This window comes from Colletotrichum jinshuiense, chromosome 5 (assembly GCF_051148585.1).
Source record: "Colletotrichum jinshuiense chromosome 5, complete sequence".
In the NCBI taxonomy this organism is placed as follows: domain Eukaryota; kingdom Fungi; phylum Ascomycota; class Sordariomycetes; order Glomerellales; family Glomerellaceae; genus Colletotrichum; species Colletotrichum jinshuiense.
In genome coordinates, this window is record NC_139312.1 from 3,667,681 (window position 1) to 3,686,435 (window position 18,755).

Consider the following 18,755-nt stretch of genomic DNA (forward strand, 5'->3'; position numbering starts at 1 on the left):
TCATAGATCGGCTGACTTACGACAAGATAACCCATATTGAAAATGAGATCTATAACATGAAAGACTCATCAACCTCGGCGGATGGCGCGCCTGAATCAGGTAATTCCGGGCTGGAATCTGCAGATGTTCCTTCTTCGGACCTTGACGGGGCCGGAGTCGAGAATAACCATAGCATTAATGGCGACGATTCTACGCAGAATATGGGGGATTTACACAGTCCAATTGAGAAAGATATAACCTCCAAGGAAACAACTTCTCCACAAGTTGGTTTCGAAGAAACTCCGGCGGACGTCACTACCAGCCTTACTGATGCAAAAGACCGAAAGGCCCCCGCTTACAACATTGAAGATCACGCACCCAGTGAAAAGAAAGCTGATATGTGGACTGAAATTAGGCGTGATGTCATTGTAAGGGAGGCCATTGAGGAATTGAAATATGATTATGAGGAGACTGAATACTTTTTCTACGTCATGAGATATTTGAAATATGTAAGTTCAACCCTGATTGCTTCGAAAATGAACTCTTACCAATGTTTTCCTCTTTTCTATTGAGTATTTGAATGTTCACTTTAACACTAACATCTCGTGAAGGTTGATGTATTGGAGCTAATAAATGTGTCCGATGAGATGAAGTCGGGAAAATACTGGTTCGACACGCGGGGTTCTACACTTGAGCGGCATTACCTTGCTGAGCGAAGTGGCGAGGAAGCAGTGAATGAATTGTCCTGAAGATTGAACGAGACATACCCTATTCAGGGCATGTCAAACGATTGTGTTTCTCTCACACAGAGTGTGTGTCTGGGGTTAGCTCGGACGACGCTCCGTCCTTAGGCAGAATGCGCCTCCCCGACGGCACTAGTCACTGGCGCCATATCTCGCTCAATGATAAAGCAAGCTTGGAAAGCGATGACCCGAATGCATGTCATGAAGAATTAGGTGTGAATTGGTACTATTAAGAGATCAAACTGCCTCCAAAGGTTTCTCGAGAGGCTATCACTTGTCGCATCGAATTGTCTTAGGGCCCCCAAGACCCCGTACTATCCCAAATCCTGTGAATGCATTGCTTCAAAATGGGGGTTTTTGGGGGAATTTACTGTGCTTTACGCACTTAATGGGACAACGATTTTTATTCTCGGTCAATCTAATTATATATAGAGTCTCTCAAGACACCAATGTTTCCTCATGACCCACCACGCGCGACACGCCAACCACCTAAAAAAGGTTGTCAATGCTCTTCTTCTTGCTTTCCAGCTCCACGCGTGCGATGAATGTGTCCGGGCCGTAGCTGTCGGTGAGCTTGAGGCTCGCGTTGAGATAGTCCTTGCGAAAGACACTCCAGAGCTCCTTGTCACGGCCGTCCGACTGGTTCGGTCGAGGGTAGTAGGGATCGTTGAAGACGAAGGCCTTGACGAGCTTGTCGATACCGGCTTCGTTGTCCTGAATTGGGCTGCACCTGATAGCGATTCATCGTCAGTCACGATTCCAAAGAAGCAAAAAATGCAAAGGTGGGTTACTTACTGGTTGAAGTCGATGAGCCACATTTCCATGGTGCGCCGGGCGAAGTCGATATTGACAGCATCGGCAAGCTGCCACATGTCTAGGGCCTCGGCTTCCTCCGAAGACAGGGTCTTAATCTGGGCGGGAGAGCCTCCCAGGATAAACTCGACATCATTGCCGTCGACCATTGCACCCCAATGCATGATAGCCAGAGTGTTGGCCATGAGACTCGCAAAATGGGCCGTGTCGAGACCCAGCTCCTCCATTTCGTTGACGTGGAGGGGGAAGTTTTGCAGCTTCAGGTTCTGGATCCTGTCCTGCGTCTTGTTCGTGTGGCGCCGGCCAAGGTACATGCGAATCAGGCAGTTCTTGTTCTCAGGCCTGGCCAGAAAGTCTTGCTTTCGACGCCTGATGGTCGTGGGCATGAGAGCGTCGACAAGTGCCTCCCTGACAGGGAGGGGGGCGGGGAGCACACGCTCGGAGACCAACGCGAAGTTTCTGACTTCGACGTGGGGATCAAAGAGCAGACCGCACTCGGCCCAGAATCTCGAGGTCGGAGAGTACCAAGCATCGAGCTTGGGGACTCTGATGCTGATTTCGTGGTCTGGGTCATGCTTCTGAATGGCTTCTTGAATCCTCAGGTGCATGAGGTAGTCGGTGTGAAGTTCATTGACCTTGCTCTGGGCGTTGGGCAGCTTCGTGACGGTGGTGGTGCCAAGCAGGCCGTACACCGTACCGCACTGCCCCTTGCCGATTTCCTCGAAGTGTTGCAGGGCGGCGTTGGAATGGGCACCGTTGTGCTTCTCTGCGAAGCTCGAAGTTGTCGAAATGTATGATTTGGTCGAGAGCATGCGTTGGAGAACTTGTTCGGGGGTGGAGTTTCGTAATTGCTCCTCGGTCAAGGGGTGCTTTACGAGCCGGAGACTTGCGATGGCCAGGCTCTTGATCGAGTCTGAGAGTGAGTTCGTGGAACGATCAGTCTCGTCGCTGGCCATTAACTGTCTGCGAGACATGTTGGTGAATGGAACGATGACCACAGTATCGAGAGGTGACGGTAGGCAGTTGGCGAGTAAGTTGATGAACAGGTTGATGAGCAAGTTGATGGGCAGAGGAGATGATGGGATGTGAACGGATGGGAAAAGAAAATCGGATAGGATGGATTGGAAAGTCGATCTTTATATGGGCGGCACTGAGAGTCGTCGGAGATAGATCCGTATACATTGTTGTACTGTTAACAGCGGGCCCCACTCACGTCCACTGTTGGCCAGCGTGCCTCGTCGCCCAAGGCAGGACACAAAGCACAGCGTGAGCCCTACGCCGGCCTGAAAGATAGACCCAGGTACGTTACTACGACTGATGCATACTATCTCGTTCTTGGTGGGGGGGCAGTTTGGTAATATCCTGGCCGTTTCGTCAGTGGCAAGCACGGCCAAGAAACATCCACCAGCCAGCTGCTCATGCTCGTCGAGCCATTTCTACTTGGTCCTACTTTGGCCGGGTGAACTGATCTTTTTCTCTCCCCTTTTAGCTCTCTGACCTTGGCCTCGGCCCCGACAAAAACGAAAACGAAAACGCGCTGATCTCGAGACTTCTCGACGTCGCCGGCAGCATTGCTGCTGGCCACACAGTTTCCGACGACCAGTTCAGTCGCTTCACGCGTCCCTATCGCCCCCCACAGCCCCTTGCTGCTTCGTTGCATTCCTTGCCAAGGATCCCATCCAGCACGACAAGCTCCGCATCTCCGACCTTGTCGTCGACGCCGCCCGCCCCATCCTCCGACGCCATAGAGGAGCTTCGCTTCAGCATCGTCTGGAGTACAGAAACCTAACCCTAACCCTTCTGTAAAAAGTTCCAATGAGTCGGTATCTGCAACGGGACATGGAGCCACAGGAGGCCAGAAACTTTCACGACAGGCCCCAACAAAAGTTATGTCACATGCATAATTTGATATTCCTTGACCGAAATATTTCCATTTACAGAACAGTAACAGCGATGATACAAAGAGACAACACTTCAGACAATGCTTCTGTTGCCGCATCCGCACACTGAGCTGGCAAGCTGACGTACCGCCTTACCCTACAATTTTCTCAGATACTCCCGCCCCTCCATGGGGCAGTCGGCTTCTCTTTTCATAGCTCCATGCCTGATATCCCAATTAGCTTATCACTGCGATGCGCCTTCACTTATTTGCGCCACCGGAGCAATGGACCGCTGATACCCTTGCTCGGCTTCCGGGTGTTGTGTGTGGCCTTACAGTTCGACTTGAGCTTGGACTTGTACTTCGTGCTTGGCTTTGACTTGCGGCTCGGATCCGCCTGGGCTTATGGCTCGATTTCGGCCTGTGCCGGGGAATGGCAATCTGGCTTGGAATCCCCCCTGGCATGGCCGTATGGCCAGCGGCTAAGTGAATCGTGCGGCGCAGCTGCGCGAGGATGTCGGGAAAAGTGATGTAGATGGGCTCGTCGCTACTGGGCTACGTGGCGATGCGTCTCCTTCAGACAGGAAGTCCGGCTTGTTCAGCTCTTAAAAGTCTCCCTATTTGCAGATGGGTTGGCTGAGAGAAAGCTAGGGTGCTCCCACAACCTGACGCAGGGTTTCTTGCACTTGGGCCATGTTGACACCATTGCCCTGGAAGCATTCATGGTTGGCCATGTCATCGTGCTTGCTGTAGCCGTCGCCGTCGAAGAAGAGGCCCATGTGTGCAGCAGGAAGCAGCCTGTGGCGTTCAAGAGAAATGAACTAGACCGCGGTACAAGCAGATAGATAGCGAAAAAGGAGGATCTGAGGGGTGTTGACAGACAAGTACGCTGTTGTTCGTCAAGTTGAGGAGAATGGGGAAATCGAAATCGAAAGAAACAAAGCAAAGGGGGGGGAGAAAGAAAGAAAGCAACAAGGTGAGAAACGCTGCCCTTGACGTAATGGCCCCACTCCATATAAGGCAGGAAGGCGGGTGGTGGTGCTTTAAAGTGAATTGGCCTTACCAAAGGTATTTTTGCAGCTGCCTTCAGGCGGTGATCTGCCATATACAACTACAACCAGGCGAGAACTCTATCACCCTGGGTGCTGTTGGTGTTCTAACGCTACCTGATTCATCACCTCATGTGTAACAAGCCGGAAATATCGATTGACTGATTCGACAACACACTGACCTTTCAGAGAAAATCAAGAGTGGCGACCACATTAACGTTGAGCCTCTTCGGAATCCTCTTCGTCACCCTCATCAATGTGCCAGGAGGCAGCGCTCCGACGTATTCTACGAAGAGCTGAGGGGAAACTACGAGGCGTGCGAGAATCAGATAATCCAACTAGTTGGTGCAATGCGCGCGTTGACTGTGCAATTTGTAGGATTGCATGCTGTTAGTTTCGGTGCTTTATTGGTGCAAGACCACATCAAGCGACGAAGGGCTCCGTATTTATGGCGACAGGGTATTAAGACTTTCCAAAACAGCGACAGTTGTGATGGCAAGAACCAGCGGCAAATAACACAAGCGAGATGAGCATGTGTTTGGATATTATCCATGTGCAGTGAGGCTTCTCAAGTGATATATGTCTCTTACTGTCGTCTTGACGACATCAGTTCACGCTTCCCTCTCTCATTGTACATTATCAATAAACCTGACGAGACTCCCCTCAACAAGCCCCTCCTTCCGCCAATAACTCAGATGCTCGGCTATAACAATGCTTTTCCACAAACCTTTTCCCTTTTTCTGCAACTACACCGCATTGCAATATATCGTCTTGGGGAACTTTTGCTCTATTAGGAATCGTACTCTATCTTGCGCCGGTAGAAGCCCAATACAGCCAGAAGTGGGCATGGCATGCATGCTGGCACGAGCGCTTGCCCCATCCCGAAATGGCGACCAGAGAACACAGGCGCACGGCTCGAAGTAGTGGGCTTTGACACCAAGGTAGTCTGGCTAGAGTATAACTGCTACTGGATGCCTGCAATCTGTCCAAACGGTCGCAATTACTTCAACTGGCACCAGGGCCAGGGCTTTGCATTTCGTTGCCTTGTTTCGCTGCCCTAGGCCACCATAACCCCGTGTGCTGCCTGGGATGCATACCTGGGTGTCTTCAGGCAGACCCCTGTATACAGGGGCAGGAAAAGAATCGAGACTTCACGATATCCACATTCTTTAGCTGCCAAGTCTGGTTGGTGCAGTAGAATCCCTGTATATTCCTGTGGTCATGTTGGAGCACCATGCATTTTATTGTCCAGGGATATTGACGAGTTGGCAGTGTCTGCCGACTTACTAATTACGGAAGGCAGCCGAAAGACAAAATTAAAATACGATCCATCACCTTCAAGGGTTAAGATTGTTTCTTACATAACCATAGCACAACCAAAGCTACATATACCCCGCATCAAACCTTTACCACCACCCAAATTGAATCCAAGAACTGTCAACACAAATACTGTTAACCATATTGACAGCAAACCCTGGCCTGTTGTAAGCACGGATGCCCGTCATGCCTACCCAAGCGCCGCCTAATGTGGATCATATTTATGATCCGTCTAAAGTCACTGAAGGCGCGAAGCTACCGATATCTGAAGATCTGGACCGCTACGACACGTGCCTGGAATCTGGGCTCCTCTTGTGGGACGTCCCCGGATCGCTGCGCGACATTGCGGTCTTGGATAGCATAGGGCCCCTGACCTCAGCCTTTGCAAAACGGCAGCCGTTTGCCATCTTCGGGCCCGATGGCAAGCCGACGTCCTTTCATCCGATTGCATCGCTACCCGCCATCTATCCTCTTGTCTCTCGTATAAGCATTGATGTCTACAACCTTGAGGAACTTGCAGATACGTGCTGCAGGATGGCTGAATACCATGAGTTCGACCCGGACGACAATGAAGATGACGAAACCGACAAGTACTGCATTTGTGAAGATTGTATGGAGTCCACTCCCTTCTGGTTTTACAAGAAATTGCCAAAGCTTCATGTGGACGCCAAGGAGAAGCCATACGTCACGCTCAAGGATGTCGTGCTCGCCGTTAACGACTGGATACCCAAGATCTGGAATGAATTACTCCTTGCCGAGACCATGACAAATGAGGATTGGGGCTCACAGTATCCCATTGTACCAGTGGATACGAAGTTTTGGGTGAATGGTGACTCCATTTGCTCTTGGCTGCAATTATTCCGCCTAGGACGGGATGGAAACGGAAACATTGAAGACAGAGAAAGGTACTGGCGGGATTGCCTTAGTAAGCTGAAAGGATCGGAAAGGAAATTCTAGAGCAAGGCTGTAAACGTACGCTAAAAACTTGCATCTTTACGAGCGGCTGGCCAGCCGAACCGCTGGGAATTCAGAACTCAGCTTAGGTGTTCAATTAGAGAATTTCCTCGACTCCTAGTCGCCGGTATTCAGAGGGGCTTCGGCACCAAGACTTCGCATCAAGAGATGCGCAAGATTTAATCCCGATTGGTCACATTTTTCTCCGCCATCCTTTACATTTGCGTCTTTGGTAATAATTCATGAAAATCACTATTATCCTGGAACACATTTGATTTTGTTTGTCATCATTAGCAGCTAGCTGCCGAGTATTCAGCAACTAGAACCAGAGACTAATGAGGTTTATATTCATCGCTTCTAGCCATAGAACGAAATATGATGTTCCTTATGCCTGTTATGATGTCGGTGAGACATGGAAAATAACAGTGATAGGGTTGTTTTGTTATGCCGAGTCTCTCTACAGGCAATTTTCAGCGGCACTACCACTTCAGAAGATGTACGATGGAAAGATAGAGGCTGGGGTATAAGTCCGAGAACCTAGCATAGAAGGCTTATTTCCTTGGATGAAGATATGTCTGATGTTGCGCTGCGAAAACGCCAACGAGTAGCTGTCATACCAAGGTCAACCCCCAGACTTCTTCCTCTTCTGGCCCTTATGCTCCTCATTCTTATGACGGATCACGTAGTCATCCCGCGCGTAGCTCTTTCCGCAGATGTCACATTTGCCATCAATAGGGGGATATCCAGTCCATATTGCCCACTTCCTATGCCACTTCCAAACATGTCGTCTTTTATGTTTTTCATCTTTGAACTTCGATGCACAGCCCTCTGCCGGACATTCTTGGTGGTGCAGCATGTGCTCTCTGGCAAATTAAGGAATCATTAGCGTCAAGGTAGCCAGCACAAGAAAGGGTCAACAATAGATACTAAAAATGGATACTTACTGCATGCAGTCCAATGATATAGCCTTGTATGTGCATTCTTTCCAATTGCAACGAAGCCGTTTTCTCTGTTTCTGTTCCGTGTTTGAGGGGGAAGCCAGGGGGGGAGAAAGAGAATGGGAGATGGCGTGTGCCTGGTCAAGGCTCGTGGGATGAATTACCAGCTGTGAAATGAGTCCCAGAGACACATGGGAAAACCCGGGATCCACCGGACTTGCTAACACCGTCTGCTCCGCCTTCTCACCGTTGACAAATGTCTCCTGGTGAAGCGGTGGCAACTCACCAGCACCTCAAGAGTCCTGGGAGGGTGATGCAGGCCCTGAAACACAATCGGGTAGTGGGTCAGGAAAATTGAATGACAGCTCAAATGCAGGGTCGCCGTCACCCAGGTACCCAGAAAAGGACTCTAATTCATCCTGAGTGGCCGATCCCCAGTCTATATTGTATCTCTGTGATGTGTGAGCTTCAGCGAAATAGTCGGTATCTTCCCACAACAGTGGATCTTCTGCTCCAGGGCGAAATGCCGAAGGTGTGTTTGTTGACATGCTAGGGAAATTGTAGAAAGTTAGCTTTCCCCCGAAATATATCCTGACTTGGTGAACCCTTCGCCCCTTCACCAAATCAGTTTTTGAAAGGGTCTCAATCAAATTAGTAACAAGGTATGTTGGCAGTTGATATGTGTTGGGAGGATGGTGGATTGGATGGTATGGCACAGAGCATTGGGAAGGCTCTGTATTATATATTTTGGAAGAACCTTTGTCAGTGCCTTGGTGTGCCCAATCATGTACTCCCATGCCACATAATCCAGCCAAGTAGTCGAGATATGTGAATGGACGCCGATCTCACTTTTATGAGACATATTCGTCTTTTATTGGCTCATTAAGAGCGGCAAGTGATAGGGTACAATGCAAACGTGCGTGGGCGTACTCAGCCTGCGTCAGGTTGCACAGAACCCCTCATCTGCGCCTCCTGACGCCCCTCTGTGAACCAACCAGATTTGGCTGGCCTCCTGCGGCGAGCTAAGGGTCTGATAATTGCTGAGAGGCTGCTCTATGTCGAGCCAGCATGGTATGCAAGCATTAGGCTCATGAGTCTCCGCCCGGCAATGTTTCGAGGCATTCATCTCTTCGGTATGTTTTCACCTCTCAAAGTTTGGTTCCCTAAGAGAAATGGTCTTACAGATTCTGCAAACTCCAGAGGGGTTTGTCGACAATTCCGAACCTCTTAAAACCGATGAAACGCCTACGGAAAGAACTTCTCCTTCATTTCAGCATCAATGGTCCAACGGAAACACACCAACTCGTGTCTCAGGCGCAGCACACAAGAGATTCGTCATCGTAACGACTCTGCTTTACCTGATTGATCCGGTACGCGGTGAACCAACGACTCATAGTCTGGATAGGCACCCTCACGATGATTCTTGGAAGTATGAGCAGCTTCAGAAGAAGTTCCTTGACTCTTTTGCTCTGATATCCTCAACCTCGAGGAAAGGTGCCGACACTGCCTCGGCGGCCTGTCTTGAACAGGGTCACCCAAGCGGAACTATCTTGCGTCTTGCTCGGAACACCGGCGTCCCCGACGGCCTTGTGAGCCAGCTACAGGACATTTTGGATTGTCTGACTGCGGTTGCCCTCAAAGGTATCGTGCTACGCCAGAAGCAACTCGGAGGACATGGGACGCTGATTCAACCTGTTTCTCAGAAAAGACAGCAAAAGCCTCTGAGCATGAGGTCTTGTGCAGGATCATTGTCCTCGTCGAGGACAAGATTTGGTCAATTTTAGACAAGCTTCGCCGCCCAGACGTCCTTGCCACCATCACCCGTGCGATCAGTGACATGGAAGCGGATGAATCATTTTTAGAGAACGAAGAGGAAGCCAATTTCAGGCAATGGATCTACAATCTGCCTTTGCTAGCATCTCTCAATCCTGGATCGGCTCCCGTTCAACTCATCCCCCATATCGAATGGTCATCAAAGGCCAGATGGGTCTACTCGGAGCAGCTTGAAGCCTTCCTTGGATCCGAGGATGGGGAATTGCCTTATTGGCTCAAGTACGTCTATAAACTTGGCAGATACCACTCAGCAACGAAGGCCATGGTTAAACTGGCTGTGAAGCAACCAGCAGTATTCACCGGTATCCATGTTGAGCCCGTAGATGCCCCTGAGCAGGAAAACTTTTCGTTGGGAAAAGAGAGAGACTCACTCCTAACGGTGTTGAAAAAGATAACCAAGACCGATCCTCAACAGCTCATGGAGAAGTTAGGCCAAACCTGGCTCACGGACGATCCCGAATCACGACTGCGTAAAGCCTGCCACATGAAGCTCACTGTACATGCCGAGATGCAGCTCTTGGGCTTTTACGACCACCACACCCATCTTACTCCACGGCTGCTTTTCATGGGTACAAGCAAGAAGGCATGTTATCTCTGCCACGAGTTCATGTCCCGTCATCCCCTCACCATTGGTGTGTCGGCAAGCCACCAGAAGATTTACCCGACTTGGATGCCTGCTCCGTGCTCTTCTACGGTACGGAAAAAGCACAAGGTTCTTCTTTGGGAGTTCAGTCGGCACCTCGAACAAACCACTGCGCGCGATCTGGAGACTAGGCTGGGGATCAGACGGCCAGCGAACATGGATTCCACCGCTGGACCGTCACTTACAACGACTGGAACAGTTTCAACAGGGTTATGGGCCCAAGAGTTGTCTTTGCATGTTCTTGTTGACGGCGATAAAGCTGCTTCTGAAGCACTCGATTTAGTGCGGAGTTAGCTGGTGGTGAAGTGTAAGTCTCCACGGCCGCTTAGATTCGGTCACAAACTTTTCCATTCTTTAGATGTAAGAGGAATAGAACATTCACTCGGCCATCATGGCCACCACTCGTTTCCAACAAGAACAATAAACTTCACGTACAGATGACCAGTGCTACGTGCTTACACTGTGTATTCCGCCTCGGTTTATGGCGGCAAGCATCCTCTTCCGCAGTTTCTTCAGTTCTCTGCTGTCTCTGGCTGCTAATGCCCTGTTCGGCGACCTAGTAGTAGGTTGGGGGTGATTCGGCCCTCAGGTTTATTCCTGTCAACCGAGATCAGCTGGTGGCTGACCAATGACGGCCTCACGAGTTCGGTATGGCCCGGGCGATTCAGGAACGGCCATGAGATAATTCAGATATGAGATGGCAATTGGAATTGGGAAGGCTAGCGAGGATGGTCTCGGCAAATAATTGGTAGGCGTCAGATTTCGAGGTTGCCATAAAGAACTACTTACGGAGGTGCCCCAACAGCTGACGGCTCTACCACGTAACGTATCAGGCTTTGGTGACGACGCCCACGTGCATGACCGAGGCCGCTGGTCCCTTCGCCCGTTGGTTCCCTGCAAGCCCGGCCATGAACATATGGGCCGCCTGATAGTCGGACTAGCCAGCGTTGCAGGCAACAATACAATTATTGCATCAATATCATGCTTACGTACACTGTCCTAAGGAATAATGAACCTCTGGTTGCACAGCCATATATCTTAAACAAGATAATTGTTTGTGTACTATTGTTTTCAGAAGCAATCTCTCTGTGAGAGAAATACCGAAGCGGCCTTGCAGCCACCATGTCCAAAGTAGGCGTGGGAAGCCGCACAAAGTTTGTGCCAATTAGCAGTCTTCAAAGCGCCTAGGTAGGATTGACTTATCCGCCCAGAACTCTACTAGACTGACTGTCTAGAGGACCGGCCACCCTATATAAATCGGCGATCGCCCTATAGAAAGCCGGCGTATGTAAGCCAACTTCACACAGCCTGCCTAGTTTGAATAAATCAAGCCAATTTCCACCCTAAATTTCTTCCGCTAGGAAATTCTCCGTGATAGCTGTTGGATTACGTGACCAGAATACGGGCAGGCGGTCAGCAGCAGCTGCCGGCCGCCGGCCGCGGCAGCGGCCGCAGCAGCGGAGCCCGGAGATTACGTCTCCGGGCTGCCAACAGCTATATCTACACTTCCGCTGCTACTGCTGCCAACCTTCTACATTCCCTTCTACATACCGATTTACAGCTTCCGAATACACCATATTGATATTCGGCGAGCTCCAGCCCATACGGGCAGTCCTGTTGTATACAACAGATACCCTGTGATTCCAACAATAGCAATACATCAATAGGGCCTAACTTAACTAGATAAACTTTCTCTTTCTCCTAAGCACACAGCAGAACGCCCTCTAGTAACTACTAACACTGTCCTGTAGCAATGTCTTAAAAATGCAGGCGACCTAATGCTTGATTTTGTCTTTCATGTGACTCAGAAGATGCCGATTGCACACGGAGGAGAAGCCACCCCACCAGTAACATTTAATGGCGCACTAGTGAAGAAAAAGCTCCATCGTCCCAACTTGTCACACGTCTGGCTGAGGCTCTCTAAATCCCACAACTCCCCAATGTGGGTTCCCCATTGGCAGAGCAGCCATTCATGCAAGCGACAATTGTCTGGGATTGGCGTTGCCTCGAAGGCCGGATTATCTGCCGCAACAGCGGCAAAATGTTGTTCATACAGCCACTTGACTGTCTCCATGTTGCTGGCAACGCCGATGGTGTTGGGCTGTTGAGAGGCCTCGTTCTTCATTTGAGTACTAGCTCCCCTAGATTACCAGGTCATTAGCGACTCCTCCCATATATTGAAGATTTCAACGATAAAGAGTAGATGCGTTCATCTCCCCAGAACGACACGGGATTAGAGGACTGTTGTGATGACGTACTTGTGCCAGCGAATGTAGCCGGTTCGGATGATTAGAATGTCGCCTTGTCTGCAAGTAGTGTTTTGATATTGCAAAACCTTCTGTATCTCGGAGACAGTGATGATGTGATCGCTTGTGGCGGATGGTGCATCTTTCCCTGGATTATGGTGCTCCCACCACCTGAGCTATAATAAAGTTGTCAGATTACACGAATGATAAGAAGAAAGCTTCAAGCTTGAGGTATACCTACCCAGTCTACTAGTATTCCTCTACCAACAATTCCACCGCGCTTGCAAACGTCTATGGGGATAGCTCCTGAGCTGGTTGCGGTCATAAAAGTACAATACTGGAATTACTTACTATGTAAACCGTTCCGTGGTGTGTCTAGAGCCTCTTGCAACGTCATCCCATTGTAAAAGAGTTTGTGTTCTTGAATGCTGAACTATTCTCAAAGTTAGAATATGTCATTTGAGTCATTCTTAGGCCGGCGGAACACGGTTAAAATGATTGCAGTAGGTACATTAGCGTCACCTGGATCGACATACATGCTTCAAGCTATCCCACTGGGAACTTGTTTGTGTGTTTATATGGATTTCATCGTCAAGCCCAATGAATCCCTTGTGGCTCATTTCCTTGACATGGTGCACCATTTCGAGGCGGTCGAATCCAGGAAACTGAGGCTCATTTAGAGACCAGTCTAGTTGGACATGAGCACCTGTTTTTATCTCCTTAGATGCTTCAACTACAACATCAGCAGTTAAAAGATTCAGCGCTTCATAGAGTATTGCGTCATGTTAGCAACGTATATTTCTCCCAAAATATTTCAGCAAACCAACTCAACTGACTTCCTAACTGATCTTTCTCTCCATCTCGATCGAAGAAACCCCAAAGACAACCTTGGGGTTGGCCCTCGATACTTGGCAACTCATCGAACCGAGGAAACTTGAACGGTGTAAAGCTCATGATGATGCTGCGCGGTTCTTTCTAAATTGAAAAGTTGATGCCGGTTTGAAATGATTTGTTTAAAAAACATGCTGTGATTCTAGGGGGATAGATATTTAAGCTTTATGTACCTACTAAAATGTGGTGCCCTATCTTACAAAACTGAAGCACTAGTCTAGCATTATGAATTCTACATTGCGTCAATCGCGGAAAGGCCCGTGAATCCCAGTTTTAACTATTTCAACGCTAATGGCGATTTAGGAAAGCAATCAAGTAAGATGTGATCTGATGAGGGGTCCAAATGCCGATTGTGCCTTCAGTAGCCACCGCACGGGCCAATACTACCAACACGCTGCCCAGTCTCGGCGATTTTCAACGCTAATGGTGATTTAGGAAGGCAATCAACTGCTGTTTCTGGAAAGCAATCAACGCTACAAACGGTAAGCGCATGCATGAGTCGCAATACCTGGCGGGTGTGCACAGCGACGCCACCAGTAGTCTCTCCGTAAGGTGGGGTTTGCAGGCTTCAGCGACATCATTCTTTTGACCAGCCCAAGTAACTTTTCAGCTCAATATCGCCACGTTTACTCACTGTTTCTGTGGCTTCCACTTCTAGAAATACCTCGGCTTCTCACATTCCCGTGAGCAGAAAGCCATGTTGACTCCATCGACCAAACCTGTTCTCTAGTAGGATATTGCGGCGATTTTCAATATGCCAGTTCCGGAAACCATTCGTGTTGCTTTGGCCCAGGCAGCCTCGATTGACTTTCATCTTGAGGCTAGTGTCGAGAAGGCGTGTAAACTTATCGCCGACGCCGGCCAGGGAGGTGCAAGGCTGATTGCTTTCCCGGAAACATTTATCCCGGGCTATCCGTTCTGGATCTGGTATGTTCTCATTCCACCCCCAGGACCGGAGATTTCTAATGAGGTTTGCAGGACCCGGGGAATAGATGTTAACATGACCAAGCGCTACATCAAAAGCTCCCTTAAGCAGGACTCCCCAGAGATGAAGCGAATTTGCAATGCCGCCGCGGAGAACAATATCGAAGTCCAACTTGGATACTCGGAAAACGATAATGATTCTCTTTACATCGCACAGTCACACATCGGTTCTGATGGATTGATCAAGATGACCCGAAGGAAGATCAAACCAACGCATGTTGAAAGAACGATATTTGGCGAAGGCAGCGGCTCGTCACTGCTGAACGTTGTGGATGTACCGGATATAGGCAAGATTGGAGGGCTGAATTGCTGGGAACATACGCAGCCCCTTCTGAAGTATCACACATATGCTCAAGGGGAGCAAATTCATGTTGCTGCGTGGCCACCAATGATGCCGGGCAAGGACGGAGAAACACCGTGGAATACAACCACTGAGGGTGAGAACCCTTGCATAAGTAAGAGTCTCATTAATTCATAAGACTGACATGTGGTTAGGGCAACAAAGCATGTCTCGGATCTATGCTGTTGAGGGTTCTTGTTTTGTGCTCCACTGCACAGGAGTTTTGACTCAGCATACAATTGACAAGATGGAGACGCATTCTGGACAGCTATATAGTAGTCCAGGCGGGGGATACTGTGCGGTGTTTGGACCAGATGGAAGGAAGATATCAACAGACCTTGCGTACGACGAGGAGGGTATATTATTTGCCGACTTGGAAATGGACCAAATCATTGGCGCAAAGATGTTCCTTGATACGTGCGGACATTACAGCCGGCCTGACCTGCTTTGGCTTGGGGCTGACGTCACGGAGAAGACACATGTACGGACCAGTTCGAACAAATCGCTGCACATGTAGAGTTATTACTTTTGGACATGAATGAAGTAAACTTTTCGATGGAGAAAGCATGCCACAGAGTATGATTGCCGTTTAAAAGGAAGAATCGACTCGAAAGTCAGTGAATCAATAGTAGATCTACCCACGTGCCAGTGTTGTCCACCGAACTGACTTCATTCAACAATTTGCGGACAGTACTACTACTAATCACGATAGAGGGCATTCACTATTTGAACAAAAAGCTGTCACCTAACGTCATGGGGTAATTCAGGCGGAAATAAGGCTTGGGGAATCGGACCCTGACTCGCGAGACAGGGGTACCGTTTTAGACCCCCCAATTCCACTTTCTGTACATAGATGATCCTAGAAGAATCAACGCACTTGTCGGCCAGTACTGCCTTGCCAACTCCTTCTTGTGACACCTAAGGTAATGATCACCTTCAATATTGGTAGTGTCACAAGTGTTCATCACGAAAATTGCTGATTGGAAACCTGTAAAACTGGGCAGCTAGGTATCCATCTTGAGTGAATTGCATGATGAATCTTCAATAGTTAATACTAAACTACCCGGCTCAGTAGCACATCCTTCAAAACTTTCGCGACCGCGATACACTTCTCCTCGCCATACTTGCCCCCGATAATTTGGACACCGACCGGCATGCCGCGTATCAAGTCGAAATCGTCTTGTCTTCCAGTCAGCCACAACTTAGAAGAATACAAATGCGGGAAGTGCTTACACTGTTCAAAGTTTATTTGATCGCTCTCGTTCCAAGGAACATGCTCTGACCATTGCTGGCTGATAGCGCTGTCATTCTCTGCTCGCAAAACGGGAACTGTTAAAGCTGCGTAATCTAGCCAGTTCCACGTCGACGTGTATCCGATGTAAGGCTTCGACCTGGCCCACATTCTTGGCCTCATCCCAACCCAGGGAGTTACTGGTGTGATGAGTGCATCGATGCCGGCATTTTGCCAGCGCTTCAGATAGTCTTGCTCATATTGAAGCTTTCTAGCAGCCAGCTATAGGACATCTAGTTAGTGAGAATTCGCGCGAAATCTGAATTGAATTGACCTACTTTGCGAGCCTCCGCCACTGACAGTTTATCTTTGTCTGTTCCGATGAGAACCCCCTCAATCAACGGCTCCCCGCTAGCTTCACACAGGTCCCTATAAATTTCGCCGCCATCAGCAAACGTAGCTGCTAGCCAGTCCTTGTAAGCTTCAGCATGTGAGGTTGGATCCCACTCGATTACTGGCGCATATCAGCACCCAATTCCCGTAAAAAGGCGTGTCTCCAATGATATCGTAGGCGGCACTTACGAGTATGTCCCGCCGCTTTGAGGCTATCAATGACAGTTTGCATTGCCTTTTCAATCGGTGGTTGAACGCGGATAACTTTGTCGCTGATATAGTAGCCAATTTTCAGGGGCTTGTCAGGCTTCAAGGACAGCTCTTTGCGCCATGGAATCGGAATGAGAGATGGGTCCCTTCGCCATGGTTCGCCGGCTAGAATACCCTCCATAAACGTCTCGATCGTTGAGAGATCACGAGCGAGAGGGCCCGCAACTGGAGGAGCAATAAACTCCCATTTTCTGCCGTAAAACCTCTGTTAAATATGTTCCCTGTGACTAGCGGGCGCATCTGAGCGAGGAAATTGCTTACCTTGATTCGTCAAATGGTAGGCGTCCAACAGTTGGCTTCAGGCCGTAAAGCCCCTGCAAGACTGCTGGTATTCGCACAGACCCTCCAGTATCAGTTCCCAACCCGACCAAACTCCCATGACACCCGACGAGTGCAGCTTCACCACCTGAGCTACCACCAGAGATCAGATCACGGTTCAGGGCATTTAAAGATTGCTTGAAGACATGATTGTAGGAGTCCGAGAGCTAAAGTTCCGTGGTCAGGTCCACTCACTCGTGTCAAACATTGATGGATTGTATACTTACCATGAGAGCTTGGGCAACATTAGTCTTCACAAAAGGCACTGCTCCCTGAGCCACGAGACTGTCCGTAATGACGCTATTTTCTTTCGCTGGTTTTCCAACAAGTCCCACCCATCCTGAATAGTGTTAGCACCTTGAAAAAGTGACCCGCAGATGATGGCTTACCGATCGTGGAGTCATACCCCTTAACATCAAATATGTCTTTCAAGGATATTGGTAGTCCGTGAAATGGTCCGACGACCTCATTGGTTTGTTCCAAATGCTCGTCTAGGGCTCTGGCTCGTTGAAGTGCCTCTTCAAACATGATTTCCGTGCAGCATTTCACCAGCTGCTGGGCTATGGCTGCTCGCTTGGCAAATGCCTTCAGAACCTGTACAGCGCTGAAATGCCGAGTGGCGATCTGCTTGAGCAAAACACGGACATCCTCGACCTCTGTGATGGTAATTTCGTCTGCAGTAAGACATCCGGATGAACGCAGGTAAGAATCCGTATCCTTTGGCAGAGGAACGGGCTGGTCAATCCGCCATTCAATTGGAATAGCGGCGTATTGTTCAGCGCGCTTCTGCGCGGAGGTTAGTTTCCATACCGGCGTTGAAGTATCTGTGGATGTCACACAAGGTTCTTCTAGATGCCTCTCTGCTGCCTGACCATTTGTTAAGGTGAAGGGCGTTTCTTGGTTTGAACTCATTGTGTTTTGAGTCTGAAAAGTTGGTTATTTGGTGTCAGATTCGTGGTGCATCGTGGTCCGTTATATAATCAGTGATAGAAGATAGGCTCTATAATGGGTTGTGATACACAACATCTAAAAAACGGCCAAGCTTGTTTTTCGCAAGTGACATTAAACCGCCCATTGGATAATAGATATCTTTCCTCTTCTAGAAAGTAGATAACTGATGTCATTACTGACTAGTCATGTTAGCGCCAGAAAATTCGTCGTCAATTACGGACTGCAACGAGTGTTACCGAACTAGGAAAGTAATCTATCTATGCCGTGCATTAAGCCGGCTTATCAATATGAGAAATCACCAATCACCACCTAAATGCAGCCATCTAACGTAAGAGAATGTAGATGGGCCTAGGCTCCCAGAACTCGCTACTCAGGGATTGATCATCTCATATCATGGTCCGTGCAGACCCGCGCGGAGTATTTGCAAGTGATGCAAGGGTTCAAATTTCTCCAGGACTGAGACACACCAGTTACGCACTTATTACAATGGTTCTGGCGTGTGCCTTGTTTTCAGGGGAGCCACAGAAAACGACGATTGAGTTCATTTAATCCTCAATAGTTACTTAAATAGAGGCTTTCTTCACTCATTTGCCTCGCAATTGTCAAGGATCAGTGATTTTTTTCACCGGCACAATATTTTCTCTTTTTATTTACACTTCAACTGTTACAGACGACAAAATCATGGAAGTCAACGGGGATAGAGAGCATGTTGCCATGCCACCACATAGAAAAACCGACGGACATCCTCATGACTGGCCAAAGGTTGTGAATGCCCCGCAGCTTCTTCATAATTCTGTTCCGTTGGGACTAATCTCTAAATATAGTGGAAGAAATTACTTGTGGTTATCACTGGCCTGCTTGTAGTTATGCACAGCACCATTGGCTCATCACTGCCCGGCAATGCGGGCAACTCGTTGAAATCGGCCTTTCCCCAAACAACAGACCTCGAATTGGTTCTTCCAGTCTCTATTTACTTAGTCGGA

The 18,755-nt window shown here is 49.0% G+C and overlaps 3 protein-coding genes across 3 annotated transcripts; 2 read left to right on the forward strand and 1 right to left on the reverse strand.

The window, feature by feature from the left end:
• Positions 1–1,211: 1,211 nt before the first annotated feature.
• Positions 1,212–2,509, reverse strand: EsH8_V_000884 (zinc finger protein-domain-containing protein; the record flags this gene model as incomplete). Its single annotated transcript, XM_083273400.1, has 2 exons — positions 1,212–1,452; positions 1,518–2,509. 2 exons carry the CDS (start codon positions 2,507–2,509, stop codon positions 1,212–1,214), a joined length of 1,233 nt encoding a protein of 410 aa, XP_083126115.1.
• A 3,448-nt stretch (positions 2,510–5,957) lies between these two features.
• On the forward strand, positions 5,958–6,737 carry EsH8_V_000885 (uncharacterized protein; the record flags this gene model as incomplete). Its single annotated transcript, XM_083273401.1, has 1 exon — positions 5,958–6,737. The coding sequence occupies one exon, from the start codon at positions 5,958–5,960 to the stop codon at positions 6,735–6,737; it is 780 nt and encodes a 259-aa protein (XP_083126116.1).
• A 7,302-nt stretch (positions 6,738–14,039) lies between these two features.
• Positions 14,040–15,371, forward strand: EsH8_V_000886 (uncharacterized protein; the record flags this gene model as incomplete). Its single annotated transcript, XM_083273402.1, has 3 exons — positions 14,040–14,212; positions 14,264–14,706; positions 15,322–15,371. The coding sequence occupies 3 exons, from the start codon at positions 14,040–14,042 to the stop codon at positions 15,369–15,371; spliced, it is 666 nt and encodes a 221-aa protein (XP_083126117.1).
• Between the last annotated feature and the right edge of the window lie 3,384 nt (positions 15,372–18,755).